Below are 27,853 nucleotides of genomic sequence, written 5' to 3' on the forward strand. Positions count from 1 at the left end.
AATTGCGAAGAAAAATGGAATGGGAAAAGTCTCGAGGGAGAATAATCGACTTGGACCGGAGCTTGAACTTGTCCTATTCGCTCGAAACAGCTGCAGCAGATGTGCCGTGGGGAGTCCTACGACTACTTTTGCTTAATGACGATGATCTTTGGCCACTGGTCGTGAGAAGACGAGCGAGGCGACTGTTCCTCGAAACGACTGAGGAGGGCGAGAAGGCGCATCGCTTTCCACGTGGTCTTCGCTCCAATCGGGCCCGACTGCCGATTTCCACTAAAACGGAGTGAGCTCACTTCATTCTGCAAGTGAGCTGATCTACCAGCAAATCTGGCGGTCTCTCGATCTCGATACAGTCTCCGCACGACACCTGGCTCTGGCCTGCCTTCCGAGCGACGCCCGAGCGGAGCGACGCCGCTCGCTTCGAGGTCCTCGCTCTCTCGGCCTCTGGTCTCATACCAGCCCTACGCAGTAAAGAGGAGGAGACCCACCGAGCCGCATCGCGGTTAGATGGCCCACCATGGACAGTCGAAATCGACTGCCCTCTACCTCATCTTCTTCCTCTACCTCGTCGTCGTCATTTCCCGTGCGGGGCAGTAAAGCTTCTCAGATCAGAGCTCCCTCTTCGACCTCGCAGCTCAATGCGAGCGGAGAACAGGGGCTGTCCTCGTCCGAGATTGACTTTAGCGATGTCGCGATGGCCCCCAACGAAGGACCACCCCCCGTTCCCCTCCGCAATGTGGCCCCATCTGCCCCGTCGTCATTCTCTTCTTCGTCTTCAGGGCGGAAATATCCGCAGCACGGAAAGAGCATCGGGGGCTCGTCCAACCGGTCTTACGATGGCATCGTCAATGGCGCCGTGGCCGAGAGCTCGGCCTCGCAGAGCCAGGACATCAGTCCGTGGATGTACCAAGGTCTCGGAGATAACCACCAGGGTTACGGATCAGTTTCCTCCAACAGGAGTAGGGAAAAGAGCGTGCGTATAGAGCTGTGCTTTCTTCAGGGTTCCCAGGCTTACCTACCTCCTTTCCAGTCGATCCCTGATTCGTCGGGAAGTCCGAGCCTGTATGCCTCTCAGGTCTCGCTTCCGCTTCGTCCCGTGACGCCGCCGTCTTCGTCGACAAGTGCGAGAGTGCACAATGGTGGCACCACACCATCCTCGTCTTCTGGCCACAAGAAATCCAAGAACCCCCTCAACTTCTTTCGCAAAAAGTCGTCCGTCACTCTTCGAGACAACTTGGCAGAAGGTGAGACAGAGATGAAACGGAGCGCCTGCAGATCCGGGCACTGACTGCCTCTCCATCCGCAGCATCTGATGAACCAGTGCCGATGCCACCCAGAATGCCGAGCGGTGGTGGCGGCGCTGCGCAGTCGGGCGTGCTGGACCACACCGCAGCCCATCGTTATGATGGCACAGCCACAGGCCTCGACGAAGAGTTGCTGCGCGACGAAATGAGATCGCAAGGTTCGAGCACAGCGTCCTACCTCGTCAACAATGCCGCTCGGGAACCGAAACGGACGAGAAGACTGCCCCGGCCACGGACCAGGGATAAAGACTCGAAGCGAAGCAAGGGCGGTGAAGATTGGGCATCCGTCGCTGAACCGAGCTCCTTCATGCACCCAAGCGCCGCAATGGTGCTCAACAACAGCAGCAACAGCGGCCAAGTCGACAAAGCTGACGTGGAGCTTTCTCTCGACACTGACTTTGACAACATCGAAGATATCGTCGATCTCTCAAAGAGGCAGGGCTCTCTCGTAGGTCCCATGAATGAGCGCCTATCTCCAGAAGGCCTCAATCCCACTCGGCCACCCCTGAGTCCTAGATCAATCTCATCGTCCATGAATACCACACGAGACCGCTCGTCATCTCTTGCTGGCGCAGACCGCCGTCCCACCGCGCATACAGCCATCTCGGAGCCGGTCCTGAGCCGGCCGCCCGGGCCTCGTCGACTGGCATCGGGACCCGTGCCCAAGAGCTCTCCATCTAGTGAGCTTCGGGGCGGCGCCAAGACCCTTCCACCGTGGACAGGTTCCGAAGTGGCAGTGCCGACGCTGCGAAAGATTTCAAAAGAAGAGGCGCAGCAGTATGTAGCGTTGGGCGCCCGGCCTGCCCCTGCCCTCCTGCCGCCTCATGCAGTTGATCCCCGCCAGCGTCCAGGAAGCGCCGGAAGCGAGCACCGTCCGCGTGGCGGCCTCTCCGACAGCGTGACGAATCCAAGCAGCATCTTGGACGGACCGCGCAAGAGCAGCGTGGCGAGCGTGCAGTCGGTGCACAGCGGAATATCGCCTACTTCGTCGGTACTCGATGTGACAATGCCCAAGCCTCTTGCCACGCCAATGGGCGATCCAGCTCAGAGACAAAGCGCCGGCGCATCGGGCACCTGGACCAGTGTCTCGTTTGCCGATGGCTCCTATCGTTTCCCAGACAGCCACGACAGGCCACGAGCTGATAGCTTGGGTCCGCGCAAGTCAAGCGCCTCCAGCTCTAATGTCACATCATCGTGGATGGCACCCGACAGCTGGGCGGTTCAGCCCAAGCGGGCTCGAGATCATTTGCGCGACGAGGAATCGGGCACAGACCAGTCGGAGGGAGAGGACACCGATGGTCCGTCGGATCGTACGCAAGAGAGAACGTCGGTGGGGAACTCCACCGTCACGCATGGTCACGCGTCGTCGATGGACGTATCGGGAAGCACTACTGGCTATGAGCGACGAGGTACCCAAGACTCCATCTCCACGACCACGTCTGTCGACGGCCCTGTCAATAATGGCATCTTTGCTACACAGCAGGATGCACCGGCTATCGAATACCTCAACACGAGCGACACCAGCGATGCACAAACGTTGAATTCGGTCAGTTCCCACCAAGTTACTTTGCCTCCTACACCCAGCTCTGCGGGAAGCACTGCGACTCGGCATGGTGTCAGAGCAGGTGCGATTGGGATTGGTAGTGCGGCTGCGGCTGCAGCTGGCAAGCTCGGACTTCATCGTCCTCACCGGATTAAGCAACAGAGCAGCCGACCTAATACGGCTGGATCCATTGGGGCCGGAGGTGGCGCAGGACTAGCGTCAGCCCTAGGTGGTCGAGTGACCGAAGACGATGCATCCAGCACCTACAGGATGCCGTCGCCCATCGTGACCAAGAGGCCCAGCACGGTGGGACAGTCAAATGCCGGGGTGAGTGATCACGAGAGATTCGATTGCAGTCGGACATGTATGCCGACCGTTTATCTTGTTACCTTCAGACTTGTTTCTTGCGTGTTACCCTCGAGGATGGCTCGCACAAGGCTCTACAGATTGCTCTTACGGCCACGACATCCGAAATTCGAGCGATGCTGTCGCGCAAAGCTCCGTCCAGCGTGGTTCACCGTATGTTTGTGAGGGACAAAGGTGCAGAGCGGCCCTTGGGCGAGTCGGAAAAGCCAGGCATGCTCCAGCGTCGACGCCTGTTGCAGGCTGGCTACACCGAGGACGACCTTGTCAGCGATTTGGGCCGCGACGACAACTCCTTCTTGCTCCGTTTCGTCTATCGTCCCGACAGTGTCACAAAGATTGATTCTGCGGCCCTCGGCAGTACCGAGACAGACTTCAGGGCACTGGACTTGGAGAACAGGAATCTGGAAATGGTGCCCATCAGCCTCTACAGGCGAGCCGAATGGATTCAGAGCCTGAACCTGTCTGGCAACCCCATGACGGAGCTGCCAGAGGATTTCATCAACATCTTGACGAACCTCACAACGCTGCGCATGTCTCGCCTTGCACTCAAGCGCGTCCCACCGAGCATTCGATCCAGTCAGACGCTCACGCATCTCGACCTTTCGGACAATCGCATTCCCGAGCTGGCCCATGCTGCCCTCGATGAGATTCCTCGGCTGCGCTCTCTCAAGATCCAAAACAACCGACTGCATGACCTGCCTGCCTACTTTGCCAGGATGGACACCTTAATGGACCTCAACATCTCCAACAACCGCTTCGACGTCTTCCCCATTGTCCTCTGCCAGATGAAGAGCCTGGCTCAGCTCGATGTTTCCTTCAATACAATCAGCGAGTTGCCCGACGAGCTTGGTCAGCTCGTCGAACTCCAGCGGCTTGTCTTGGTAGGCAACAACATCGTCGCCCTGCCGAGCTCCATGTCGAAGCTGGTGAACTTGCAGGCTGTAGACGTCCGTCGGAACATGCTCCAGGACGTGGCGGCAGTCTTCACGCTCCCCAAGCTTGAGGTGCTCCAATGCGAGGAAAACTCGCTGCGAAACCTTCAGGCGACAATTGGACCCCAGCTTTCACGGCTCAACATCGGCAAAAATGCGCTGAGCAAGGCCTCTTTCACAGCAGAGGGCACCGGTGTCCTCACCTCTCTGGACCTCACGTCGGCCAATCTGAGCAAGCTGGACGATGACGTGCTTCGTCGCTTGCCCAATCTGACCCACCTTGTCTTGGACCGAAACAATTTCATCGTCCTGCCGGAGACGATTGGTCAGCTTCGCAAGCTCACAAGCCTTTCTTGCACCCACAACGTCCTCGGTACGCTCCCGGAGAGCATCGGCCAGCTTTCGATGCTACAAGAGCTTCACGTCCACAACAACAACATGAAGTCTTTGCCTGACTCCATCTGGAGATGTGGAGCGCTGCACACGCTCAACCTGACCTCTAATCTTCTCGAAGGATTCCCCGACGTTCCCCGCATCGCAGGTGCGACGTCCGCCTCGGTCGATCTCACGGCTTCCGGAACCAATCCTTCGCCCAACGCTCTGTCGCCGCCACCATCAAATGGAAACACTTTGACCATTGAAGAGCAGCGCAAAGGATCCACCTCGTCATCTACTGGCGGCGCTAGCGGATCGGCAAACGCAAGCGCGAGACCGCCATTGGCTCTTAGCCTGATCTGCCTACGAATGGGCGACAATAAGCTGTCAGAGGAAGTCTTTGAGGTTTTGGCGCAGCTGCCCAATCTTGAGGTGCTGAATCTGAGCTGCAACGAAATCTTCGAGCTGCCTGCGTCCAGCTTGAGGTGCCACGCCAAGCTCACCGAGCTCTATATGAGTTGCAATCGCCTGAGCACGCTCCCTGCCGACGAGCTACCAGGTCTACAGAATCTACGCATCCTTCACCTCAACGGCAACAAGCTCTCAACGCTCCCTGCAGAGCTGGGACAGGTGAAATCGCTCGTCAACCTTGACGTCGGCAACAACTTGCTCAAGTACAACATCTCGAATCGTCAGTACGACTGGAATTGGAACTCGAACCCAAGTCTGAGATATCTCAACTTGTCGGGCAACAAGCGCTTTGAGATCAAGTCGAACCCGGTTGTCAGGGCTATCGAATCAAATGACCCATATCGAAGCTCGAGGCGCACGATGGTCGATACTTCGGACTTTTCGAACCTGACTCATCTCCGGAGCTTGGGCTTGATGGACGTCACCGTTACGCTGCAGCAGATGCCCGACGAGCACGACGACCGTCGTGTCCGGACGTCGCTTTCGCACATCAACCAGATGGCTTATGGCATTTCTGATGCTCTGGGCAAAAATGAACACCTCAGTGTCGTCGACATGGTTACACCTGAGTTCCGCAATATGCCCAATGAGTGCTTGTTTGGCATCTTTGCTGGGCGCGAGCATGGGCGCGCATACAGCAGTCGCATCGCCTATCACCTATCCGACTGGACGAAGTTTCGTATTGCCTGGGAGATCGAGTCGAGACGGCCGCGGGGCTCCAGCACCTTCACCTCACCGCAGGAGGCAGAGGTGCCACACATTCTGCGAAGGGCATTCTTGAGAATGGAAAAGGAGTTTGCCGACCTGCTCATGGCGGAGGCGTCGAGACGTGTCTCGGAAACGATGGCAGGCCAGTACGACCCGACCTTTGCAACGCCGCTGCTACCCCTGCACAAACCCGAGCAGTCCACGGTGGCATTAGCCCAGAGACACACGCTCAATTGGAAGGCCGGTGCCTCGGCAGTCGTTGGCTACCTTGTCGATCGAACACTCTTCATTGCCAATGTCGGAGATGCCCTGGCGGTCCTTTCCAAGAACAGTACGGCACATCTCATCAGCACGAGACACGATCCCTTTGATCGAGAGGAGACGCTGCGTATCCGATCTGCCGAAGGATGGGTTTCGCTCCAAGGTCAAGTCAACGACAAGCTCAACATCTCACGCGCCTTTGGCCATTATCACTTGGAGCCCATCGTCAACGCTGCTCCCGCTGTGCACACTGTCCACCTGACGGACTCGGATGAGTTCATTATTCTCGCAAATCATACGCTATGGGACAAGATGTCCTATCAGACTGCCGTCGATGTGGCCCGCATGGAGCGCAACGACCCCATGGTGGCTGCACAGAAGCTGCGAGACGTCGCCATCAGCTTCGGCGCAGAGGACAGTATCATGGTCATGGTCATTGCCATTGGCGATCTGTTCGACAAGGCCCGACAGTCCAAAAACACGGGCGCGGCGTTTGAGTCGCCTTTGGAGATGGCTGCGGCACGAAAGGCGACGAGGCGGGGACGCGAAGAACGAAACATTCCGGGAGATCTGACGTTAGCTCGCCTCGAGCGAGAAGTCGCGCCCCCCATCGGTCAAGTCGCCCTCGTGTTCACCGATATCAAGAATTCGACTTCGCTGTGGGAGACCAACGGCGGGATGCAGACGGCGATGCGCCTGCACAACTCGCTCCTGAGACGGCAGTTGCGCAACATCGGAGGCTACGAGGTCAAGACGGAAGGTGACGCCTTTATGGTCTCGTTCCCTTCAGTGACGTCCGCCTTGCTCTGGTGTTTCAATGTCCAGCTGCAACTGCTCCGCGAGAATTGGCCTCAGGAGCTGCTCGAGTGCGAAGACGGCAAGGAGGTGTACGATGCCAACGGTGAGCTCATCTACCGGGGCTTGTCCGTCCGCATGGGTCTACACTGGGGATCGCCCGTATGCGAGGCAGATCCGATCACAAGGAGGATGGACTACTTTGGACCGATGGTCAACCGTGCATCGAGGATCAGTGGTGCCGCGGACGGAGGCCAGATTCTCGCTTCACGGGACGCCATTGCGGAATTCACAACGCTTCTCAACGCTTTTGATGCCAGCACGAAAAAGAAGTCAGACCCCGACCAGCCAGAAGCCCAGCACGACGAGGAAGACGAGGACGAAGACGAAAGCGAGACGCTTCGCATGATGCACCCAAACGTCTCACGGGATGTGACTTTGCTCCGTCGAATGGGCTTCGGAATTTCGGACATGGGCGAAAAGAGACTCAAGGGTCTGGAGACACCCGAATTCTTGAACTTGGTTTATCCCACCCAGCTGGCCGGACGACAATCAACGGACAACGAGGGTGGCCAAGTGGCGATTCCCAATCCTGCCACGATGCAGCCACCGAGGGTTTTCGAGCCCACTGTGCAACTGTTGTCTATCGACGAGATCAAGCAGCTGGGATACCTATGTCTACGTCTTGAGAGCCTCTCAGAGGGCCATGTCTTCCCCGGAATCAGCGAACTCGTGCAGTCGAAATCGTCACGACCGCTGTCGGCCGGTGCGCCGCCCACTCTCGGCTCGATCGCTGCGCCAGCGACAACGTCGTCATCTTCGGTGATGACGTCGGCCCTTGCACGTGCCAAGGCGGTGGAATCGCACGTCGCCAACCATCCAGAGATTCTCATCTGCAGCATCCGAGACGACGCGCCAGACGAGGAGCTGGGAAATATTCTTCATCAGCTCGTCGTCCGTATCGCGAATTGCTTGGCGGGCTTGACAATTCGTCAGCATCTGCTCGAAGGAGGTACAAAATTGGACGTAGAGGCGCTTTTGGAACTCTTCAAGTAAACTTACTTTCCACATCGTCTTGCCGACGACCAAGAACCCTTCGATCACACAACATCAACACTGCTATTATTATGTATTTCTATACCCTTTTCTTTCTTTGCCGCGCAATTTGTCAAGGGATTAGCTTTCGCAGCGTCTATGTGCCGCCTGACGCTAGAAGAGTGAAGGATGGTGAAAGATTGTTCGATTTCGCTGTTCTCTGTAGAACTAAGCTTTGGGGGTAATGAGTGATTGGACAGACAGTGAAGGGGGGGTAGAAGACGATGAGACAACCTCTGAGCTTTTATGCTCTAAGGCTTCTTGCCATAGCTGCTCGTGTAAGACGAGTGCTGGTAAGATGAGGGTTGTGCAGTCGAAGGCTGTTGACTGCCAGAGTTGTCGGGAACTTGCTTCGTGGGCACGTCGTTTGACTGGGTAGTAGGCTGATTGGTAGGAACGGACGACGTCTGCTGCGTGGGCTGGTCACCAAGTGGCGTCGACGTCTGATTGGTTGTGGGCTGATCGGCCAGAGGCGTCACTGTCTGGTTGACGGTGGGCTGGTCGGCAGGAGGCGTCGACAAAGTCTGATTGGTGGGTTGAACCGTAGAAGGCAACGAAGATGTCTGGTCTGTGGGCTGGACGGTGGGAGGCGTCGACGATGTCTGGTCTGTGGGCTGAACGGTGGGAGGCGTCGACGACGTTTGGTCTGTGGGCTGGACGGTAGGAGGCGTGGATGTCTGGTTGTTGTACTGGTTAGAGCTAGGAGGCGAACCAGAGGTGCCCTGCTTGTTCGGCGACTTGTTCTTGCCGTTTCCGTGAGGCTTGAAGTGAGAACCGTAGGAACTCTTGCCGCCCGGCTTATTGTAGCTGGATACTTTGTTCATCGAGCCGGGCGTCGTGTAGCACGTCAGAACCCATTTGTCCTCTTTGCCGTGGTGAACCGTCTTGCAATTGATCTCATGCTTTGAAGTGAGAGTGATGACTTCTTTCTTGCCATCGCACTTCAAGCCAAAACTGGACTTGCACGGTCAGCAACACAATCGAGAAGTGGATAGGAGGTGGAGTGCAAGACTAACCCAAGTTGGTTGGACTTGCTCGAATAGCCAAAGCCCACTTCGACGTTACCGGAGTTTTCCCTCTTCCATCCGCCGCCCAGGCCGCCACCTGGCAGAGCAGCGTTGAATCCACCTAGACCAAAATAATTTGTGAGCACGGTATCTTGTCAAAGTCACAGAGAGATACATAGACTCACCACCGACAGCGGTGTTGCTCCAGTTGACACCGCAACCCTGATCAATGGGTGAGAAGAAAGAGCTGAGAGTGCCTCCGTTGCTGACGCCAAGCTGGCCTGTGGTGTTGTCTGCCCCGATGTTCTGCGAAACCGTGTACTAAAGTGAAAATCGGATATCAGTCACCTTGCCATTGGGAAAAATCTGAAAAAGGCAGCTACTCACGGTGACCTTAGCATTGTTGACAGGCTGAGCAGTCGTCGGCACCGTCGAAGTGATATTCTCGGTGGTCGGCGTGGAAGAAATCGTAGGAGGCGTGGAAGATGTTGTGTTGTTCTGGTCGACGTTCTTGTTGCCTTGTTGGCCTTGATCAGTCGTCGTGTTGCTGTTGTCAGTCGTCTTGTTATTATCAGCTGTCTTGTTCGCGTCGACAGAGGTGTTGTCTTGGGATTTGGTGCCACCCGTAGTTGCAGGTGGCGTGGTACCCGCTGGCGATGCATTGGTCTGGACCTTGCTGTCAATGGGTGTGGTAACAGCAGACTGAGCAAATGAGCTGCCCAAGCCACTGCTCTTTTGGTCGGTCACCGTCGTAGTTTTGGTATTGTCATTGTTCAGCTGCGTCACAGCGGTCTGACGGCGCGAGAGCTCCGCCGCGCCTTGTGCATTTACAAAGTGCAGCGACACCGTCACGAAGGCGAGGAGAGTGATGGGGATCCGTTTGAAGAGCATCATGGTCGGTGTAGGAGAAGGGGAAGAAAGGTTCGCCGTTCGCTGCGAGCTGGGCTCCCCTCGAGATTCTAGAGACGGGGCAGTATTTGAAGGAAAAGGAAGAGGGTCAAGAGTCAAGAGTGCAAGAAGCGAGGCCAAACAACAGCGGCAGGGGCCAAGAACACAGTGATTCCGGCGTGCCCTTATAAGCCCGTCCCACCGGCTTTCTAAGCGAGCTCTCAGTAGGGACCGTCGGCCCTCTAAATGCAACGGTCCCCCACGCCGCTCCGCGCCGTGTCGCGCTTTATCACACCGCACCGCTCCATCTACTCTTGAGAAATACCAGCCTATGTCGAAGTCCGCCTTTGACATCCCTCCTCAATTTCAAGGCAGCATCTTGTCGCACAACATCTGGCTAGGAAAGCTCGGCGCAAATCCTTGCCACTCGCATTGTATTTCTGTACATTGCAATCTACCTTCTAAAGATGGCGTGTCATGATCTCTTTTCTGGCTGTCCCTCCTTGGTGCGATCCTTGACACCCCTCTGCAGCGAGCGCTTGATCTCCTGTAGGGCGAGAAATGAGACTCAGCTTCTCTTCTCCCAAACGGACGTGGACGGAACTGCTCGTGAACGGGGTTTGTCGGGGCTGCGGGTCCTCGCCCGCCTTTCCTCCCTTCACACAGATCTGAGCCCTCATGTATTCTCACCTTGTCACCGTCTCCTGTGTCTCCCACGAAGTCGCGCCAGCTGTGTTCGCTGGCCTCACCTCGCTCCTTGAGGATTTTGTCGCCCGCGCTTGGGATCTGCGTGATAGCAGCCATGCCGAGCAAGCTGGTCAGCGTCAGGCCCTGTGCCCAAACACGGGCCTGAACCAGCTTCTGAGCGAAGCTCATGGGCTGCGTTTGAATGTATGCGAAGATTCCGCCCTGTGAGGAGAGGAAAAAGAATGAAAATCGACCGCTGAGAATAAGAGCGCCTACGACGTGTCCCGAGGATGACGTACCATGGACGCGACCCAGCTCCCTGCGACGACGCCAAACTTGTTGTCTTTGGCCCACATCAGGGCCTTGTCCGTGCCGGAAAGTTGAGACCATTCCTGTTCCTCCTTTGATTGGAATCGCCGGACCTGCTGCGCACCTGCGTCGCTATAGTGCTCCTGATCGAATGCGATTCCGCTCTTGTCCGCCGCGATCACACCAGCACAGACGGTGGCAGATGTGACGAAAAACGCCTTGAGCGGCAGCGTCAGGCCTCGAAACGGCGCCCACCGCTGGTGGAGCAGGTATGCAGTGGGGAGTGCAGCGGCAAGACCCATGCTTGCACCCTTTGCGCCTCCCACCATAGCCGCATTGTATTGCCTGGCCCGTCCAAATGTCAGAATCTTCCCTGCATAGAAACAAACAGAGGCCTCGACTCACTCCTGTCGCCTTTTGGCATCCCCGTACTCGGCGTGAGTTCCGACGGTAGACATGCTGTCTTGATGTCAATGTTCCAAGTGGCGGCGATAGTTCATCACCTCGATTTTTTTCCTCTTCCTGTTTTTGATAAGCCGACGGCCTCCACCTAAGGGCAGATCCGTCTGCCGTGTCCCGACATCTGACGAGCAAGAAAAACCGTCTTCACATTGGTCTCAACAAGACTGCATTGCTCGATAAAATGGTATTATTACAATAGACAACATGTCATGGATCATCGTCTGCTCGTCTGCTGCTTCTTTGAAATGCCCCTTTGGGCCTCTTCGCTCGGATTGAGAGGGCCATCGACGAGGCGCGCAACCTCGAGCGCGTCTCTAGCGGCTCGGTTGATGAGCTTGAAACGGTCGGCGCCTAATTGCACTCCGCCGTACCATCTCGTCACCACAACGACGACATTTTCGAGATGGAGCAGATCGAGTAAATGAGCAAGCCGCCCTCCTGCTGCCGTTTCGCCGTCGTCGTCGCAGTCGCGGTGGACGGTCCCGCCGCCGTCTGGCTTGCATACCCATGCGTGAATGACCGGATGCGTCGCACGGGCAATTTTGCGATCTTGAAGGAGCTGCTCAATGATGAGCGGCACCTGAGGCAAATTCATCAACATCAGACAAATGCAAAAAGGCTTTCGTGAAGAGCTTACCTGCGAGGAGTCTTTTATTCTCGCTACATGACCGACAAAGACGCTTTTGCGCTCGGCGATTGGAGGCGAGCTTATGATCTCGAACTTCTGTCGCTCTGGCTCGCCTGTCCCCACATCCATAGCGCTGTCAGCTTCATCCTCTCGCTTATCGTCTGGATCAAACGAGGTGATGGATTGCGAGCGATGCGAATCGTCTGCCAGGCGTCTCGCTACCCTCTCGCCCTCTCGTTCTTCGTACCATGACTGCACGAGTTCCCTCACTTTCTCTATGCCATCAAAAAGAGCGACGTTCCCCGGCTGCCAAAGACCTTGACGACTATCGTCGGCCCCCGCTCCCTCCATGAATACGCGGAGAACACAGCCAAATAGGCTGTGATCAACGCCATGTGCACCGATGTAGCGATTGAGAAGCTGCAGCTGGGGTGCGTGCTCGTCTATCGGGTAAGAGGGCGGGAGAGTAGCCGACAGACGCACCAATGGGGGCTCGTCGCTGTCTGGTATCTCGGCATCAATTTGAAAGGCAATGCACAATCTGATGGTCACTTCGGGATCCCAGCTCTCGCTGGTTTCGGTATCTGAGGCTGGTTTCTGTGGTCTCGAATGGGCTATTGCATCGGTTGGTCGTCGAAGTTGAAGCAGCTGCACGTTATCCTCGCCAAAGATGGACTGGAGAGCGATAAGCTCCTCTGCTACTTGCTGTGCTGCCTCTTTCTGTTCATGCAGAGGAGGCAGTGACGGGTTGTCTTGCAATCCTGCGCCCGCCGTCGTGGAAGCTGCGAACGCTTCTAGCTCCTTGACGAGCTCTTCGACGGAACCCATCGAAAAGGAAGAAAGGGCCAAGAAGCTGCTTTGCCAACCTTAAAGCTCCGAGACACGTGAGAAACGCGTCTAAAATACCAATGTTGATACACCTTTCCTCACCGCCCAGAACACGACCAGCTGAATATTTGACTTGACTGTCGTCGCTCTTGGCCGAAGCCAAGGAGCAGGACATGCAAATGAGAGACAACTTAGTGGCGGAAGCCGAACAAACGGATGAGCCAGCTGGAATAAGATGCATGCACCTCGTTTAGGGTTCTGCAAGTTGGTTTCCTAGTACAAGGCTTTGCGAAGAAGCACATGCAGGTGACCTGTCAGGAGCGGACCTTATGGCCCGTATCAAATTGCCTCCAAGGCTGTTAGCGTGCACATCTGGTGCCCTTTTTTGTGTTTTTAACCTTTATGCACCTTGACTCTGCTCTCCTTACCAGCCCCGTATCCTCCTCTCCACACTCTGCGGGTAACCTCTTGAGGGACCGCTCGGTCGACTACTCTGTCGTCGCCGCCATCGTCGACGTCGTCCTCAACGCTGTTGGGTTCAGCACCAGCGCGCGTAGTCGTTTCTTGTCGGCACTGCCAGCACCGCCCATCCGCACTTTGGACCAGCAGCCACAAAAGCCGCGCACTCGTCTCTCTCCTTTCATGAGGTCCTCCTGATTGTGGCACTTGGACTACCCTAACGTCATGCGCACACCCCACCACGATCTTTGACGGTCCCTGACGAAACAATCCTCTGCTATTGGCACAGTCATACAGCCATGGCGAGCGCACTGCAGAAATTCTTTCGGAAGCGCATCTCGAAGCAGCAGCAGGGCAAGGCGCGCCGGGAGGCCGATGGCCCTCGGCTCGCAGACGATCACTCACCCTTTGATGATCATTGGCAAGACGCGAATGGCGAGCTGGCTGGCCAGTTGCGGCATTCCTCAGAGACGGACACGAGGTCCTCGCACTCGGCACGGCCGGTGCTCACAGTCAACAGCCTGCGGTCCGCCTTGGACTCGCCTCTGACCTTTGATCATCATGAAGGAGGGCGAACGAGGTCGGCCAGTCTCGGAGCTCACGCTATGCTTCGCGGCTACTCGAATGGCTCCCGCTCTTCCTGGCTGGGTACTCCGTCGCACTCACAGCTCGCGGGCTCGTCGATGCACGTGGACCAGTTTGGGCTCGTCGTGCCCGAGAGCGAGATGGCAGGGCTTCCAAACAGCTCTTTGGGTCATGGCACGAGCACAGAATCCGCCGAAGAGGACGGGCGGGGGGAATACGACGTCGAAGACAATCCACTATACCAACGTCTCACCCAAAGTGCCTCGCTCTCCCGGGCATGGTCGACCGCTCGGCTCGTGGTCCTGCCAGCGAAGAGGAACACCGAGGAATTACCCCTGGACCAGGATTCCTACGTCGGCCTTCATGCACTCGTACCATCACATCTCTTCAAGGATCAGTACGTCTCAACGTCGTCTGAGCCGCAGGTGTATGCGCAGCTCGACGACAAAGACGGACTTCCCAAGCCGGCACACCCGCTGGATGCCCCGGGAGATAGTGAAAAAGATACCACGGGCTCGGGATGGGACAAGTACTCGGTCACTGTTACGCTCAACTCAGAGTCGCAGTCGGTCCACTGGCTCGTCTCTCGTCTGACTGGTTCACAGAAGACGACAGTCTATGAGCAGTCGCTTCGAGTTTCCAACGAGACAACTGTTTATCGGACTATTAGCAACGGCGAAGGCGTCAAGAGGGCGACGAAGAAGGAACGTATCAAGGTTCGCGTCGTCACTGTGGACGGCGTTGTTGTTCCTCAGCGTATGTCGGGGCCGAGCGCGAAAGAACACGTTGAGCTCGGCTCCGAAGTGCCTTCAAGCGCAGCTTCGATTGCTTTTCCAAGCAGGGAGCCATCGATGGACCCGTTGAGGTCGCCCACCGTGCCTGATATGCGTTCCGACCAGCCTCCGTGCTCGGCATTCTCGCTGGCTCAGGTACCGATGGCTCATCATTTCTTCGCTGACCTCAGTAAACTTCTCGACCCCTCGTCGCAATATGCAGGACCTTTCGCAGAAGCACTTCGATTTGTGACCCGAGCAACAGCGGAATTCACGAGCGCCTACGTCTACGTGCCCGGCTTCGATGCATACAACGTGTCGCGCATCCGAAGGGGGATCCTCGCCAAGGTCTGGGTCGGCCTTGAAGCGGCTTGTCGAGCACAGGAACAGAAGGTCGAAGGCGAATCCTCTGCTGCTACAACGGCATTGGTAGCAAAGGGCTCGGAAGGCTCTGAGCGCTTCTTCAGCGCCGAGGACAGAGGTCAACTACTTTTGCTTCTTGAGAACGTCGTCCTGGGCTACTGCCATGGCAAAATTTACGGATCAATCCGGGCTTCTCAGTGGCAGGCAGACGACGCTCTTGACGGCATCATTGCAACCTATCATGACTGCGACGTGACGATGGGAGACCTGCAAGTCCAGCCAGATAGCATTAGGGGTCGGCCAGAGCTCTTTGATCGTGCCGTGAGGCTGCTGGGCTGCCTCGGCGACCCAGAAGAGGACTTCGACTACCTGCTCAGCTTTCCCGACCCCCTTCGCATCCGAGCTTTTGCTGAAAAGGGCGCACTACCGACGTACGTCGATGCCTGGACCGATGCGCCTCCATCAGCATACCAGCAGTGTGGCAGGGTCAGGATGCGCACACCGCTCGACACGCTAGACGTTTTGAAAGCGATCATTGATGAGATTGGAGCGGTCGTGGAGCGAACGCAGATACAGAGCAGCAGGACTGGCATTGCATCTCTCGACCTGAGGAAGACCAAGTTGGGAACAGACGATCTACTTCCTCTTCTTTCTTATGTGGTCGTCCGAGCTGCTCCTCGCCGTCTTCACAGCCTTCTTTATTATGTCCGCGCTTTTGGCATAAGCGATGCCACTTCTGCAGAACTCAAGTGAGTTGCACGAACCTGCTACTGTCGCATCCGTGCGGGAACACTAACAAATTTTCTTTTAGTTGGGCCCTCGTCAACACGGAGGCTGTCGTCGAGTACCTTCGTAAAGAACCGTTGCATCTTTGCGCTGGGAGCTCTATGACCAAGTACAGCTCCTCAAGATCCGAGTGCGCGTCACCGACCGAGTCTGATGGCTATCAGGGAATACGTCTGTCATCGCGTGGAAGCGAAAAGGATCTAAGCAGCCTTCGTGGCAAGCCGTGGGAGCTTGGCAGGCCTTTGAGCGCCGATCGCCTTGACAGCAACCGCCAGCGTCGTAGTTCGCTCCCTTCAAATGTTGCGCTATCTTCAGCGTTGGACACAACAGACAACAATTTGCTTGTCAGGACCGATAGCCTACCTCGATCTCGCACACCAAGCTCGAGTACAAGCCCTGTTCGCAATTCGGCAGGCTTCAAAGTACCTGGAAGACCAGCGAGCGCTGTCGCTCCCGGACTTGAGGACGTGCGACGGAGGGGTGGTGTCGCTCGAGCTTCTAAATTGAATGGCTCTGCTCTGGATAGAGTTGGGGAAGACTCTCTCTCGACAGAGACCTCGGCGACCTCTTCAACGCTCTTTGCAAGCGGTAGTGCCGGTATGCATAGGCGCACAAGTTCTTCATCAGCGACGGGTGACCTCTCGATCCGCTCGCAGATCGTGGTCCGACCTCGAAGACAAGCGGCGCATTCAACATCGTCTTCCGAGAGAGCAATCTCACCGACATTTCCGAGCCCTCAAGAACCTATTGACCCCCATCAGGATCCACAACCACGAATTGTCGGCAGTCGCTCTACGATTGGACTCGCAGATAGAGAAGAGAGGGAGACAACGTCGGGAGCGGAGGCCAGATTGGGCAGGCTTTCGATCGATGAACGCCGAAAGAGCATCGATTCGTGGATGTCACTGAATATTCTCGGAACACCTATGCGCTCTACAAACTCGAGTGAGGGTGAAGCAAGATCCCAGTCCGTTCGAGCATCAGCCATTACGAGACGGCCCCAGACGACGCGATCCCTGACCGGCGTCAACTCACCGTCCCAGACTCCATCCTTTGGAGCGTCGAACATGTCCGAATCTGGAAGCTCGGGCACCTTGGCATCGCCGTCAATGTCCTGGCTTCCCGCCTGGCCGGCGGAATCGTGGGGTCATCGAAAATCGTTTACCAGCGATTCGGGCTCGCGGCCACAATCCGTCGGATCAATCGAGGGTCTCTTTCCTGCATCGCAGTCTGGGTCAGGCTTTGCGACGATACCCTCTTCGACCTCTTCTCACAACTTGGCAAGCTCGCCTGAGTCGACTGCAAATGCTGGCAGAGCACTCAAAGCCACCGCGTCTGTCCGCTCTAACTCGTCACAATCATCGGGCAGCCATGCAGCAGAGGACGTCGCTGTTGCAGTGCCAGAGAGGCGACGCAGGAGATCGCGTTTACTTTCGAATTCGAGTCACAGCGCTTTGGTGCCACCACAGCTCGTCGCTGGCCAGGGTGCTTCCGCTTCCTTCGTTGGTCCATCGACCTTTTCTTGGGAGAGCACGCGTTCAGGTGCGGGCGAATCGCTCGCCGCTGCCGTGGGACGACCAATCTCCCCTCGTTCCTCCCCGATGAGCACCCCAACGACGCAACATCCCACTGCATCACTTCCGGTAAGCGCCGAAAGTGAGACGGGCCTCAGCACTCTGTCGCCACCACCCTTTCCCTTTTCAAGAACGCTATCCATGCCTTATTTAGGCTCAACAAATAGCCACGCAGCAAGCCTGTCTCCCGAGAGCTACTTTCCGCCTCTGTTCAGAATACAGGTGCCTTCACCTGTTGCCGAAATCTCGGATCCCCTCTCCGCTCACACACCTCGCCAGTTGCTGCAGCAACAGCAGCAGCAGGATCGATCGACTCATCGATTGCCCGAGGAGGATGCCCGCTCGGCAAAAATGGGGAAGGCGGCTGTTGCGACCTAACCACTCAAGCCCATAAACTTGTCCATACACGGTCTGGCACCGTGCCTTGCAAGCCCTCTCAGATGCATTGTTCTCCTTGCGATACCAGAAACCTTGTTGTACTGTACTTTACCCTTAGAACGTTAGCTCTCTTCGCCTAATTTATGTCTCTTCTGGGCTGCGCCCAGAGATAGGCTTCTTGTTCACCAACCTGACTTTGTACTCGGCTTTCTTCCTGCTCTACAAGAGGCTTTCGCTTGAGAATGCTCGTCTGAAGAATGTCCAGGCAAAGCTTTTGGCTGTCGCCGTGCCTGCGGGACGCGCTCGACAACAATGCGGTGTTGCGCTCCTCATATAACCACCGTTACCGACCTATTTCCTGGCCATCCTTTAATGTCTACCCCAAGTCACAGGAGTGGTCGGCATCGACGGGTCTCATTCTGCAGCCTTAGAAAGCAGTCGGACTTTTGTCGCCACCGTTCCACTGCCAATTCTGAGAAACACGTGGCAAAAATCGGCCCTCCGGTGTCTTCTAAACCCGAAGTGACGGGGTACACTTTCAAAGGGATTGCTCTCCGATTGTGATCTCGCGCTCTCCATTCTCACATCCAACAGCTACCTCTCGATTGAGATCGTAGGAAATGTCGTTCTCAGATCTCGTTGCGGGAGGGGCAGGCTGTGGCCCGTCGAATCCGCTGCAAAATCTCGGGAAGAGATTCGGTCACGACCGCTCGTCGCAGCTCGACCGATTCGACGGCGTTAGCAATGGTGGCGCAGCCGAATCCAGCCAAAGCGTAAGTGGTATCGGCGTGGCTTGCCACTCTTCGCGAGCTGACACTCACTTGTCGTTCTCAAAAGGCTTCCTTTAGAACAGGGGGACCATCTCCATCGTTGTCTGCCGACCCGGCCTTCTTCCACCAGCACCAGCAGGCGCATGCCTTTGATCTAGCACCTCTCAAAGGCGCTCTTCCCTTTGCGCCACCTGTGGGGCCCCAGGGACCACATCTCCACGCTGATCTTGATGGTGCTTGGTCTCAGCAATCCCGTACGGAGCACTTCGAAGCCTCGTTCCGACCCGGTCCATCCACCGGTGCGCATGCTCGGGCTCATGTGCCGGCCCAGAATGGCTGGGCGAGAGACTTTCACACACGAGAATCGTCGCCCAGTACCATGTCGGCATCGCCATCGCATGCTAGCTCGTATCAGCAACATTCGCAGCAATCTCAGCATATTGGGTATCAGCAACCCATGATGGGACCAGGAATCGGCCGACTCAATATGATGGGGATGGGCGTTCAAGGCGGCTTTCACCCAGCATCGATGCAGCCGATGTACGGACAGCAGCACCAGGACCGGCAGCAACCTCAAGAGGTCCAAGGAAGCTCGGTTCAACGGGCGGATGACTCTGTATGGGACACTGCCTTCACTGCCTACGACTCACAGAGACCGGCTTCTCCACCTCAATCTATGGCGCCCCACACCGAGCAGAAAGCACAGCAACAGCGGCCCATCACGGACCCTCACGAGGCTGATGAGCTCGCCAGGACGGCGGGCAAACTCGTTTCCACAGTTGAGCACGATACCAGCGACAAGTTCAAGAAGAGTAACTTCCTCAATCTCATGCGCAAGATCAGGGACAAGCAGGCTGGAATTCAGGGCACCGACATCGTCGAGGGCGAGAGCTTTGGCGGCGCATCAGCAGATGCAGCACCTGTCTCTTCTCTAGACAAGGGCAAGGCGAGGGAAATGAGCAGCTCGCAGCGTGACGAAATGATCACCAATGGGCAGTTGCCGCCCTCGCTCCAGCGACGCTTGGCCGCTCAAACCCCAAGCGATATGGGCTTGCTTGGACAGACGGCGCTCGAGCACGAGTTGAAAGGTCGGCAGGAGCTCAATGAGATGTGGGCCGAGGAGGATGCCAGGAGTGAGGCCATCGAGCGTCAAGCGATGCAGAAAAGCTTTGCCGGCGATGGAGGCAATGTGCTAGAGCGACGGCAGGAGGACGACGAGCTGTTTGCAAAGTACATGGGTCTCAACAATCGTGCCTACGGCACCACCGCTCCCAACGCGGCCGCTGGGCAGGAGGAAGAATTCGTGGACCGGCTGAGTTCGGAGGATTTCGTCGGACGGCGGTGGGAGGGCACAAAAGGAAAGGGCGTCGGAGGGGCACAGAGTGCAGAGTGGGACAAGCTGCAGAACGATTGGGATGCTTGGGAGGCCGATTCGGCTGGCTTCAAGCCTTCGTTGCAGCCTCCAAGATCGGCCGACAAAGCGCCTGAGTATCGATTCCATCAGACGAACCCTTACATCAATGGCCACGCTGCCGCTGGCGTACCGGCTGACATGGCGAGCGTCCTGGAGAAAGAAGCGGCTGTGCAGATGGATCCTAACAATGCCACGGCTTGGCTCGACTTGGGCATCAAGCAGCAGGAGAACGAGCGGGAGAGCCTGGCCATCGCCGCTCTCCATCGAGCGATTCAGCTCGACCCTACGCTCAAAGACGCTTGGCTGGCCCTCGCCGTGAGCTACACCAACGAAAATGACCGGATGTCCGCGTTTGAAGCAACCGAGCGGTGGATCGGCGCATGCCCAGAATACAACGATGTCGTCAAGCAGTTTCAAGGCGAGCGCGGCGATGTGACGAGCGCAACGCTGCCGACGCATGCGCAACGTCATGAACGTCTCACCAACCTTCTGATGGCGCTGGCTAGACACGGATCGATGCAGAATCGCATTGATGCAGACGTTCAAGTTGCCCTTGGTGTGCTATTCAACGCCTCAGAAGACTACGACAAGGCTGTCGACTGTTTCTCGGCCGCACTGGAGGTCCGGCCTGACGATTGGCTTCTGTACAACCGCCTGGGAGCAACATTGAGCAACAGTGGCAGGAGCGACGTAGCTCTTGGCTACTATCACCAGGCACTTGATCTGCGACCCGGCTTCGTCAGGTGTCACTTCAACCTGAGCATTTCCTGCCTCAATCTGAAGGTCAGTCTCCCAGATCTCTCCCTTTCATGACTAACGTAGCTGACTGAAATGTCCAACAGATGTACAAGGATGCAGCGTCGCATATTTACACCGCTCTGACTCTGCAGAGTGAGGCAACCGAGAACGATCAACTCGGTGGTGCTCAGGGCGAGAGTCATGGTGTGACTTCAAGTAGCCTCTGGGAGACGCTTCGCGTCGCTTGCGAGCTCATGGACAGGCCTGACCTCTCCGCCTTGACGGCACAGCGCGACCTCGATCGCTTTGACCCGGCAGAGTTCTGGGCTTAATTTGAAGACATTGTAGTAGTCATGTTTGGCTCTTTTTTGCAATCGACATGATCGCCAGTAGCTTGCTCGCCCATGTTTGAATGAATAGATGGCGTCGAACTGAATTCGGCCGAAATCTGCATCCACTGGCGCGTCGCGCTCACTTTCTTCCCCCCCTCAAGGAAGAAGACGACGAACAAGGCCGATCTCGAGAAGCAATGCCGGGCATCTACGGAGGAGATGACATCTCTGCCATCGTCGTCGATCCAGGATCGTCGAGCTTGCGAGCGGGATGGGCAGGCGAGGACACACCACGGGCGTTGATCCCGAGCTACTACGGATGGATGCCAGCGTCGGACGAGGAGCTACAGATGCAGATCGGATCTCGATCGGAGGCAGCTGCTAATGGCGATGCGATGGAAGGTGTCGAGACCGCTGACGGCGGTGCGGTCGAAGGAGAGAACGGAGAGACAAAAGAGCCTGGGGAAGCTGCTGTCAAGAAGGCTGGGCCATCGGACTGGGAAGTGCAAAAGCTCAAGTCTGAGAGCAGAAAGAGGTTCGTAGGTGACTCGGGTGTCAACATCTGGAGACCAGACATGGAGATCGGCAACCCCTTCGAAGATGGTATTTGTGAGTCCAAGTGTTCTAAGGGGATGAAAGACAAGCCGGCTCACCGGCCAAAACAGTGACATCCTCGGCCTCTTTGCTGGCCCTCACACGCTTCGCTCTTGCCGACTCGATGGGCGCAGAGACGTCTGAGCATCCGCTCCTTCTCACAGAACCATCGTGGAACACTCGCGAGGCGCGTGAAGAACTCACCGAGATGGCATTCGAAGGGCTCAACGTCCCTGCTTTCTACCTTGCTAACTCGACGGTTTTGAGCTCGTGAGTTCCCGTTCATTCCTTCGCTTATAGAAGTGATGCTGATTCGTTGCTCAGATTCTCGGCTGGCAAGCCGACGGCTTTGATCGTTGATGTTGGCGCATCGCACTCTTCGGCGATTCCTGTCGTCGACGGCTTTGTTCTTCGAAAGGGCATCCAGAGGCAGGCCGGAGTCGGAGGCGACGCTGTCTCACGGGCACTTCTCTATGACCTCAAGCATTCACCAGCTGGCTCGAGCCGCGTGGGTGGTCCTGTCGACATTGTGCCCCAGTACCTTGTCAAGAGCAAGGTGCCCGTTCAGGCTGGTCACACGGCCGTCGCTAAGTTGCGCGAGGAGCGAAAGGCAAGCACACCTGAATCACTGCACAAGTACTACGAGATGCGGACGCTGCACGATGCCAAGGAGAGCTTGTCGATGGTTCTCGATCTTCCCTGGGATGAACAGTGAGTCTGTACCTTCTTAAGCATCGGCCAACCCTTGCGCTCACACCTTTGGGTCTTAGGCAAGCCTTGTCTCGACCATCTCGACTTTACGAATTCCCGAATGGCTACAACGACACGTTTGGCATTGAGCGATACAGGGCTTCTGAGCTGCTCTTCACGCCGCAGATTTGGAATGGTGTCGAAGGGGTTGTGAGTATCTCCTTGCGTGCTCTTTGGCTTTAGCGAATCACTCAAACGCTCCGCAGCTCCCACCCGCGCCATCCACACAACCGTTCAAGCCAATCTCCGAAATGATTATCGATGCAATTGCTGCGACAGACGTCGACTCTCGCGCTACGCTGCTGCAGAATGTCGTCGTTGTCGGTGGAGGAGCGTCGATGCCCCGATTCAACGATCGATTGTCGTGGGACCTGGGACTGAGGGCTGCAGGCCAGAAGATCAAGGTTCACTCGCCTGGTAACCAGGTCGAAAGACGCTTCAGCTCTTGGTTGGGTGGCAGCATCTTGGCAAGCTTGGGCACCTTCCACCAACTGTGGATCAGCAAGCAGGAGTATGACGAGCATGGTAGCGCCGTTGTCCATGCCAGGTGTCGGTAAAGATCTTGTCTGTACAGTGTCTGGGGAGTTGAATGAATTGCGTTTCGAAGAGCGGTGGTGATTGGTGATTGTGCTAATTAACAAGGGTGTGAAACTTTCCTCTAACAAAAACAAAAGGAGACAGCAGGTACAGATGCGCAATCAGTTGACGGGCTGATCCTGGTTGGCGCCATCATCCGCCTTGGCCTTGTCTGCGATTCTCTCATTCTTTCGCCGCTCCCTCTCCCTTTCTTCTCGCTGCTTGTTTGCAGTCTCTTCTTCCTCCTCCTGTCTCTTCAGTTCGCGGGATCGTTCGCTCCATGGACCCTCTCCGAAAGCCACATCGAGGGCGCTCCAAACGTTGTGGACGTAGTTGACCTCCAAATCATCCAGGACGGCCTTTGGCACGTCTGCCTCTACGTTTGGCCGATTTTGTGCTGGGAGGATGACACGCGTAATGCCCGCCCGATGCGCCGCCAGAAGCTTCTCTTTGAGGCCACCGACAGGTAGGACCATTCCGCGCAAGCTGACCTCGCCCGTCATGGCCAAATCCGTGGGGAGTGTCCTGCCCGTCAGGAGGCTGACCAGGCTCGTCGTGAAGGCCACGCCCGCGCTCGGTCCCTCCTTTCCGATGGCACCCTCTGGCATGTGCAGGTGCACGTCGCGGTGCTCGAGCAGGTTCTCCTTCTCGTCTGCTGTGATACCAAGGCTGAATGCTTGCGACTTGAGCCAGCTCAAAGCGATCGATGCAGACTCCTTGATGACTTCACCAAGCTTGCCAGTCAGCTGCAATCCGCCTTTGCCGGGCATAAGCGTCGTCTCGATTGGCATGAGGCTGCCGCTTCCGTTGCCCAGATAACCGAGACCAGTAGAGACGCCCGCGGGCATCGAACGCGTGTACAACCGGTCCTTGTGGAACACGGGTGGACCAATGTAATCTCTCAGAGAGTCAATGGTGATCTCCACCTCGACGGAAGAGGGGACTTGCATTGGTTTGCGGTCTTGCGTCGTCACCTTCGGTGCTTCTTCCGGCACGGCCTCGCGAGCAGGGATGGAACCGTCGTGCGGTGCATTTGACTCTGGTGGTGGAGTAGAAGAGGCCGCTCCCTCGGCGGGTGTCGGAGGAGGCGTGACTGATTGCGCGTTGCTGTCTGCCGATCCTGCAGGATGACCTTGGTCCTGAGTCACAGATTGCTCCGCCGATGATGGGACCGGCGAAGAAGACTCAGCAGTCGCTGGCTTCAGCTCTCCCTCGCTCGGTTCCGGAAAGACGGTCTCGCCGTGATCACGAACGATGTTGAAGGCAATCTTACGATAGACCTTCTCAAGAAGCTTGCGCAGCTGACGAACACCGCTCTCGCGAGCGTGGTGCTTGATCAAGAACTCAATAGTCTCGTCAGGGAGCTGGACATTGGCTTCTTTGAGACCGCTTGCGTCCTTGGCTTGTGGTGCGAGGTATCCGCGAGCAATATGCCTCTTCTCATCGGCCGTGTAGCTCGAGACCTCGATGACTTCCATGCGATCCAACAGTGGTTGCGGAATCGTGTCGAGAGTGTTGGCGGTGCAAACAAAGAGGACGCGCGACAAATCGACAGGGACGTCCATGTAATGGTCCAAGAAGCTTCCATTTTGCTCCGGGTCGAGCATCTCGAGGAGAGCCGATGCGGGATCACCGTTGTGGCCACGGCCAATCTTGTCGACCTCATCGATGAGCACAAGTGGATTCTCAGTGCCAACTTTCTTCAAGGCCTGGATGGCCTTGCCCGGCATGGCCCCCACATATGTTCTTCGGTGGCCTTTGATCTCGGCCACATCGCTGAGCCCACCAACACTAAATCGGAAGAATTGTCGCTCGACAGCCCGGGCAATCGACTTTCCGATCGAGGTCTTTCCCACGCCCGGCGGTCCGACCAGGCAGATGATCTTGCCCTCGACGGTGCCACGAAGCTTGCCGACGGCCAAGAATTCGAGGATACGGTCCTTGACGTCCTTGAGACCGTAGTGATCTTCATCGAGGACACCCGTGGCGTGCGAGATCGAATAGTTCTCTGGTGAATGGACGCCCCAAGGGATGTTGGTGAGCCATTCGAGGTAGCCTCTCGTGACGTTGAATTCGCTTGCAGCGGGCTCCAGCGTCTGAAGCTTGTTAAGCTCTTCGTCGAACACCTTTCGCACAGTCTCGGGCATGCGCAGCTCCGCCGCCTTTTCCTTGAACTTCTCCACCATCTTGTCCTTGCCGTCACTCTCGATGCCCAGCTCCTTTTTGATGCCCTTGAGCTGCTCCATGAGATAGTATTCTCGCTGACGCTTCTGGATCTTGGACTCAACGTCCTTGGAGATCTTGCTCTGCAGCTGTGCGTTCATCAACTCCTTCTTGAGAACCAACAGGGCCTTTTGCAGACGCTCGCCCACATCGAGAGACTCCAGTACGGCCTGCAGCTCACCCACTTCGCCTGAAGAGACAGCAGCGGCAAAGTCGGCAAGCTTATCGGGCTCCTCAAACACGTTGCCTGCCCCTTGAGAGATGCTGAAGTTGGCAATCTGATCACGGAAGAGGGGATTGAGAAGGGCAATGTCCTTGAAGACGGCGATGAGTTCCGTCTTGACTGCACGGATCAGGGCGTCGTCCTTCTTGTACTCCTTAGGGTCCAGATTGGTGACATTGACCAGTGAAACGGCATAGTCCTGCAGGAAAGAGGTCTGGTAGGGAATGTGGGTGCCTGAGGATGCCGACTTTGTGGCATTCGTAGCGTCGTTCTCCTCGGGCACGACTCCAGCCGACCGCGCTTCCTCTTGGATCTCGTGTACTTTTGCGATCTTTGCCTCAGTGGGGGCCTTAGTTCCCTCCGCGCCCGCGCTCGTGTCTTCCGTAACGTGCGGTTGACCTCTTGGGGGAATGAGCTCGTCTATCCGAATCCGCCGGTGAGGGTACAGCACAGCCGTCAGACCCTCCTCCTTATCCTCCTCGCCTTCCTTCTTCCCCTCCTTGTTTGCCTCCTTTCGATTGCCCCCACCACCGCTCTGCGAGTTTTGGGAGAAAATGCTCGTAATTTGAGCAAAGACTCCCGTGCGATGAACCTTGCTCAAGTCGGTGATGACGTCTGCGTCGTCCTCTTCGTCCTTGAGCAAAAACGCGCCGATGTAGGGCTGTCCGCGCTTCAGACTCTCGCGGATCGCCGCGCATACTGCTGGATTCTTAATGACGACGGCCTTGTAAAATCCCGGGAAAAGCGGTCTTCGGGTGATGGGGAGCGCCAGCACCTGAGGGTAGTGGGTAGGGACCATTTGTCGAGACACTTGTGTCGAGCTAGAGCCCGAGGTAGAAGAGGAACCGGAGCCAGAAGACGAAGATCCGCCTTCTGACCCACTTGCAGCTCCTGCAGCAGATGCTGAGCCACTCGCAGGAGCTTGGGCTTGGACACCTTCAGTCTCGCTTCGTTCCGTTGTCGCAGGCTCCTCTCGCTTGACCTCGTCCACTTCCTCCTCGTCGGCTTCTCCATCTTCCTCCTCTCCCTCGCGACCTTGACCAGGCCCTTTGCCCTTGGTCCTTGGATACGCTAGCGGCAGGCCGGCGGAGAAGTGGCGAGAACCCGTTGTTGTCGCGGCGGCGAATTGCGCCCTTGGGCTCAGCAACGGCGCTTCGTTATGCCGGGTTCCAGCAAAAGTCAGAGCCGCTGTCCTGACATTAGAGCAGCTTCCTAGCACAGGTCGGCCTCGCCCTGCAGTGGCGGCCAGCCTCCTTGCCGTGATCATCGACGCAGAATACCAATGCTTCGGAGTTAATCAAAGAGTGGCGGAACGCTACTTTGAAATAAGGCAGTGTCGAGGACGATGAAAATGATGATTCTCCCTAGGCACCACCCTCAAGTCAACCTCTCCTTTCGCCTCCTCGCGTCGGTACCTTCTGTCGTGACGAGGCAATGGTCTTGCAACGAATGGCGATCAAGAAGAATCGACATCCTCTATCGAGGTCACATATGACGCGGCTTCGAAGGACTGACATAAGCATCTCGGCCGAGAGAGGCTCCACGGCCCCTCCATCTCACCCCATCAGCCACTTCGCACGCCTCATTCATCACTGAACGTCACTTCAATTTTCGACGAAAGGTGCGCCTTCATCTGCCGCCGCATCTTCTGTCGACTCCCCTTTGGACTTCTTTTACCTCCTTCCAGCTCGTGTACACTACCATTTGCATTGGAGCCCCTCCCAACACGCCTTTAATAACGCTCGCTACGTCAGCATCGCCGTCGCCGCTACCGGGTTTCGTTGAATTGCTCTGCGCCCCTCTCGACAGCACATTACCTTAGCTTTACAAACATTCATCTGGGAAGGACAACGTCGCCAACATGGGTAAGTTTCTCTAGTCACAAATCCTGTGGACGGACGGCAAGCTAACGCTGCGCCTCCTGTCGCTTAGGTATTCCAAAGTTCTTTCGTAATATGTCGGAGCGGTATCCGCTCATCAGCCAGCTCATCGAGGAGAACAAGGTGAGTTCGTCTCTCAAGTACACGAGTCAGAGAGAAGAGGCTGACCTCAGATGTCCCAAGATTCCCGAATTCGACAACCTCTATCTGGATATGAACGGCATCGTGAGGAGTCCTTTCTCAGACAACCTCACTTACGCTGCAACTGACGACCCTTGGCTCTTTCCACGCAGATTCACAATTGTTCACATCCTAACGATGCAGACGCACATTTTCGGCTGAGCGAAGCGGATATGTTCCTCGCCATTTTTGGGTATATCGAGCACGTCTTTACCAAGATTAAACCTCAGAAGCTCTTCTTCCTGGCCGTTGACGGTGTTGCGCCGCGCGCGAAGATGAATCAGCAACGATCAAGGCGTTTTCGGACCGCAAAGGAAGCCAAAGACGTTCGTGAAAAGGCGCTTCGCAGAGGAGAGGAGCTCCCAGAGGAGGACGCCTTCGACTCAAACTGCATCACACCCGGGACTCCCTTTATGACTCGACTGTCCGCACAGCTCAAGTACTTTCTCGCTCGCAAGGTGACAGACGATGCGGCATGGCGAGGTGTCGAGATCGTTTTGTCAGGACACGAGGTCCCCGGCGAAGGCGAGCACAAGATTATGGAGTATATCCGACTAGCCAAGGCGCAGCCGGGGTACAATCCAAACGTTCGACATTGC

At 56.5% G+C, this 27,853-nt stretch overlaps 8 protein-coding genes across 8 annotated transcripts; 4 read left to right on the plus strand and 4 right to left on the minus strand.

Moving 5' to 3' along the window:
- Positions 1–1,626: 1,626 nt before the first annotated feature.
- FA10DRAFT_229618 (hypothetical protein) lies at positions 1,627–7,808 on the plus strand (the record flags this gene model as incomplete). The annotated part of the gene is made up of 2 exons (XM_025518795.1): positions 1,627–3,171; positions 3,240–7,808. 2 exons carry the CDS (start codon positions 1,627–1,629, stop codon positions 7,806–7,808), a joined length of 6,114 nt encoding a protein of 2,037 aa, XP_025377555.1.
- A 290-nt stretch (positions 7,809–8,098) lies between these two features.
- On the minus strand, positions 8,099–9,748 carry FA10DRAFT_260206 (hypothetical protein; the record flags this gene model as incomplete). The annotated part of the gene is made up of 4 exons (XM_025520001.1): positions 8,099–8,801; positions 8,864–8,975; positions 9,040–9,175; positions 9,242–9,748. 4 exons carry the CDS (start codon positions 9,746–9,748, stop codon positions 8,099–8,101), a joined length of 1,458 nt encoding a protein of 485 aa, XP_025377556.1.
- A 469-nt stretch (positions 9,749–10,217) lies between these two features.
- FA10DRAFT_275143 (hypothetical protein) lies at positions 10,218–11,254 on the minus strand (the record flags this gene model as incomplete). Its single annotated transcript, XM_025523252.1, has 4 exons — positions 11,144–11,254; positions 10,729–11,083; positions 10,433–10,651; positions 10,218–10,289 (listed from the first exon to the last, which is right to left on the minus strand). The coding sequence occupies exons 1-4, from the start codon at positions 11,194–11,196 to the stop codon at positions 10,218–10,220; spliced, it is 699 nt and encodes a 232-aa protein (XP_025377557.1). The 5' UTR covers positions 11,197–11,254.
- Positions 11,255–11,352: 98 nt separating this feature from the next.
- Positions 11,353–12,713, minus strand: FA10DRAFT_279515 (UPF0029-domain-containing protein). The gene is made up of 2 exons (XM_025523547.1): positions 11,838–12,713; positions 11,353–11,780 (listed from the first exon to the last, which is right to left on the minus strand). The coding sequence occupies exons 1-2, from the start codon at positions 12,654–12,656 to the stop codon at positions 11,415–11,417; spliced, it is 1,185 nt and encodes a 394-aa protein (XP_025377558.1). The 5' UTR covers positions 12,657–12,713; the 3' UTR covers positions 11,353–11,414.
- Positions 12,714–13,069: 356 nt separating this feature from the next.
- FA10DRAFT_111647 (hypothetical protein) lies at positions 13,070–16,650 on the plus strand. Its single transcript, XM_025517868.1, has 3 exons — positions 13,070–15,585; positions 15,648–16,219; positions 16,279–16,650. Exons 1-3 carry the CDS (start codon positions 13,415–13,417, stop codon positions 16,371–16,373), a joined length of 2,838 nt encoding a protein of 945 aa, XP_025377559.1. The 5' UTR covers positions 13,070–13,414; the 3' UTR covers positions 16,374–16,650.
- Positions 16,651–18,126: 1,476 nt separating this feature from the next.
- Positions 18,127–20,886, plus strand: FA10DRAFT_266848 (TPR-like protein). Its single transcript, XM_025521670.1, has 3 exons — positions 18,127–18,347; positions 18,412–20,541; positions 20,601–20,886. The coding sequence occupies exons 1-3, from the start codon at positions 18,195–18,197 to the stop codon at positions 20,826–20,828; spliced, it is 2,511 nt and encodes an 836-aa protein (XP_025377560.1). The 5' UTR covers positions 18,127–18,194; the 3' UTR covers positions 20,829–20,886.
- Positions 20,887–21,025: 139 nt separating this feature from the next.
- Positions 21,026–22,729, plus strand: FA10DRAFT_229957 (Actin/actin-like protein; the record flags this gene model as incomplete). The annotated part of the gene is made up of 5 exons (XM_025518809.1): positions 21,026–21,437; positions 21,494–21,692; positions 21,747–22,133; positions 22,193–22,322; positions 22,379–22,729. The coding sequence occupies 5 exons, from the start codon at positions 21,026–21,028 to the stop codon at positions 22,727–22,729; spliced, it is 1,479 nt and encodes a 492-aa protein (XP_025377561.1).
- On the minus strand, positions 22,606–26,625 carry FA10DRAFT_266849 (ATP-dependent protease La). The gene has a single exon (XM_025521671.1). The coding sequence runs from the start codon at positions 26,459–26,461 to the stop codon at positions 22,871–22,873; it is 3,591 nt and encodes a 1,196-aa protein (XP_025377562.1). The 5' UTR covers positions 26,462–26,625; the 3' UTR covers positions 22,606–22,870.
- Positions 26,626–27,853: the final 1,228 nt, after the last annotated feature.

The sequence above is a fragment of the Acaromyces ingoldii genome, assembly GCF_003144295.1.
Source record: "Acaromyces ingoldii strain MCA 4198 unplaced genomic scaffold FA10scaffold_3, whole genome shotgun sequence".
NCBI classification, from domain to species: domain Eukaryota; kingdom Fungi; phylum Basidiomycota; class Exobasidiomycetes; order Exobasidiales; family Cryptobasidiaceae; genus Acaromyces; species Acaromyces ingoldii.

Coding starts and splice junctions, on each gene's coding strand:
- FA10DRAFT_279515 (XM_025523547.1), bottom strand. CDS start 12,656: ATGGGTTCCGTCGAAGAGCTCGTCAAGGAGCTAGAAGCGTTCGCAGCT. Junction 11,781..11,837: donor GAATAAAAGACTCCTCGCAG/GTAAGCTCTTCA, acceptor AATTTGCCTCAG/GTGCCGCTCATCATTGAGCA.
- FA10DRAFT_111647 (XM_025517868.1), top strand. CDS start 13,415: ATGGCGAGCGCACTGCAGAAATTCTTTCGGAAGCGCATCTCGAAGCAG. Junction 15,586..15,647: donor GCCACTTCTGCAGAACTCAA/GTGAGTTGCACG, acceptor ATTTTCTTTTAG/TTGGGCCCTCGTCAACACGG. Junction 16,220..16,278: donor CTTTGCAAGCGGTAGTGCCG/GTATGCATAGGC, acceptor ATCCGCTCGCAG/ATCGTGGTCCGACCTCGAAG.
- FA10DRAFT_266848 (XM_025521670.1), top strand. CDS start 18,195: ATGTCGTTCTCAGATCTCGTTGCGGGAGGGGCAGGCTGTGGCCCGTCG. Junction 18,348..18,411: donor CAGCCGAATCCAGCCAAAGC/GTAAGTGGTATC, acceptor CGTTCTCAAAAG/GCTTCCTTTAGAACAGGGGG. Junction 20,542..20,600: donor TTTCCTGCCTCAATCTGAAG/GTCAGTCTCCCA, acceptor AATGTCCAACAG/ATGTACAAGGATGCAGCGTC.
- FA10DRAFT_266849 (XM_025521671.1), bottom strand. CDS start 26,461: ATGATCACGGCAAGGAGGCTGGCCGCCACTGCAGGGCGAGGCCGACCT.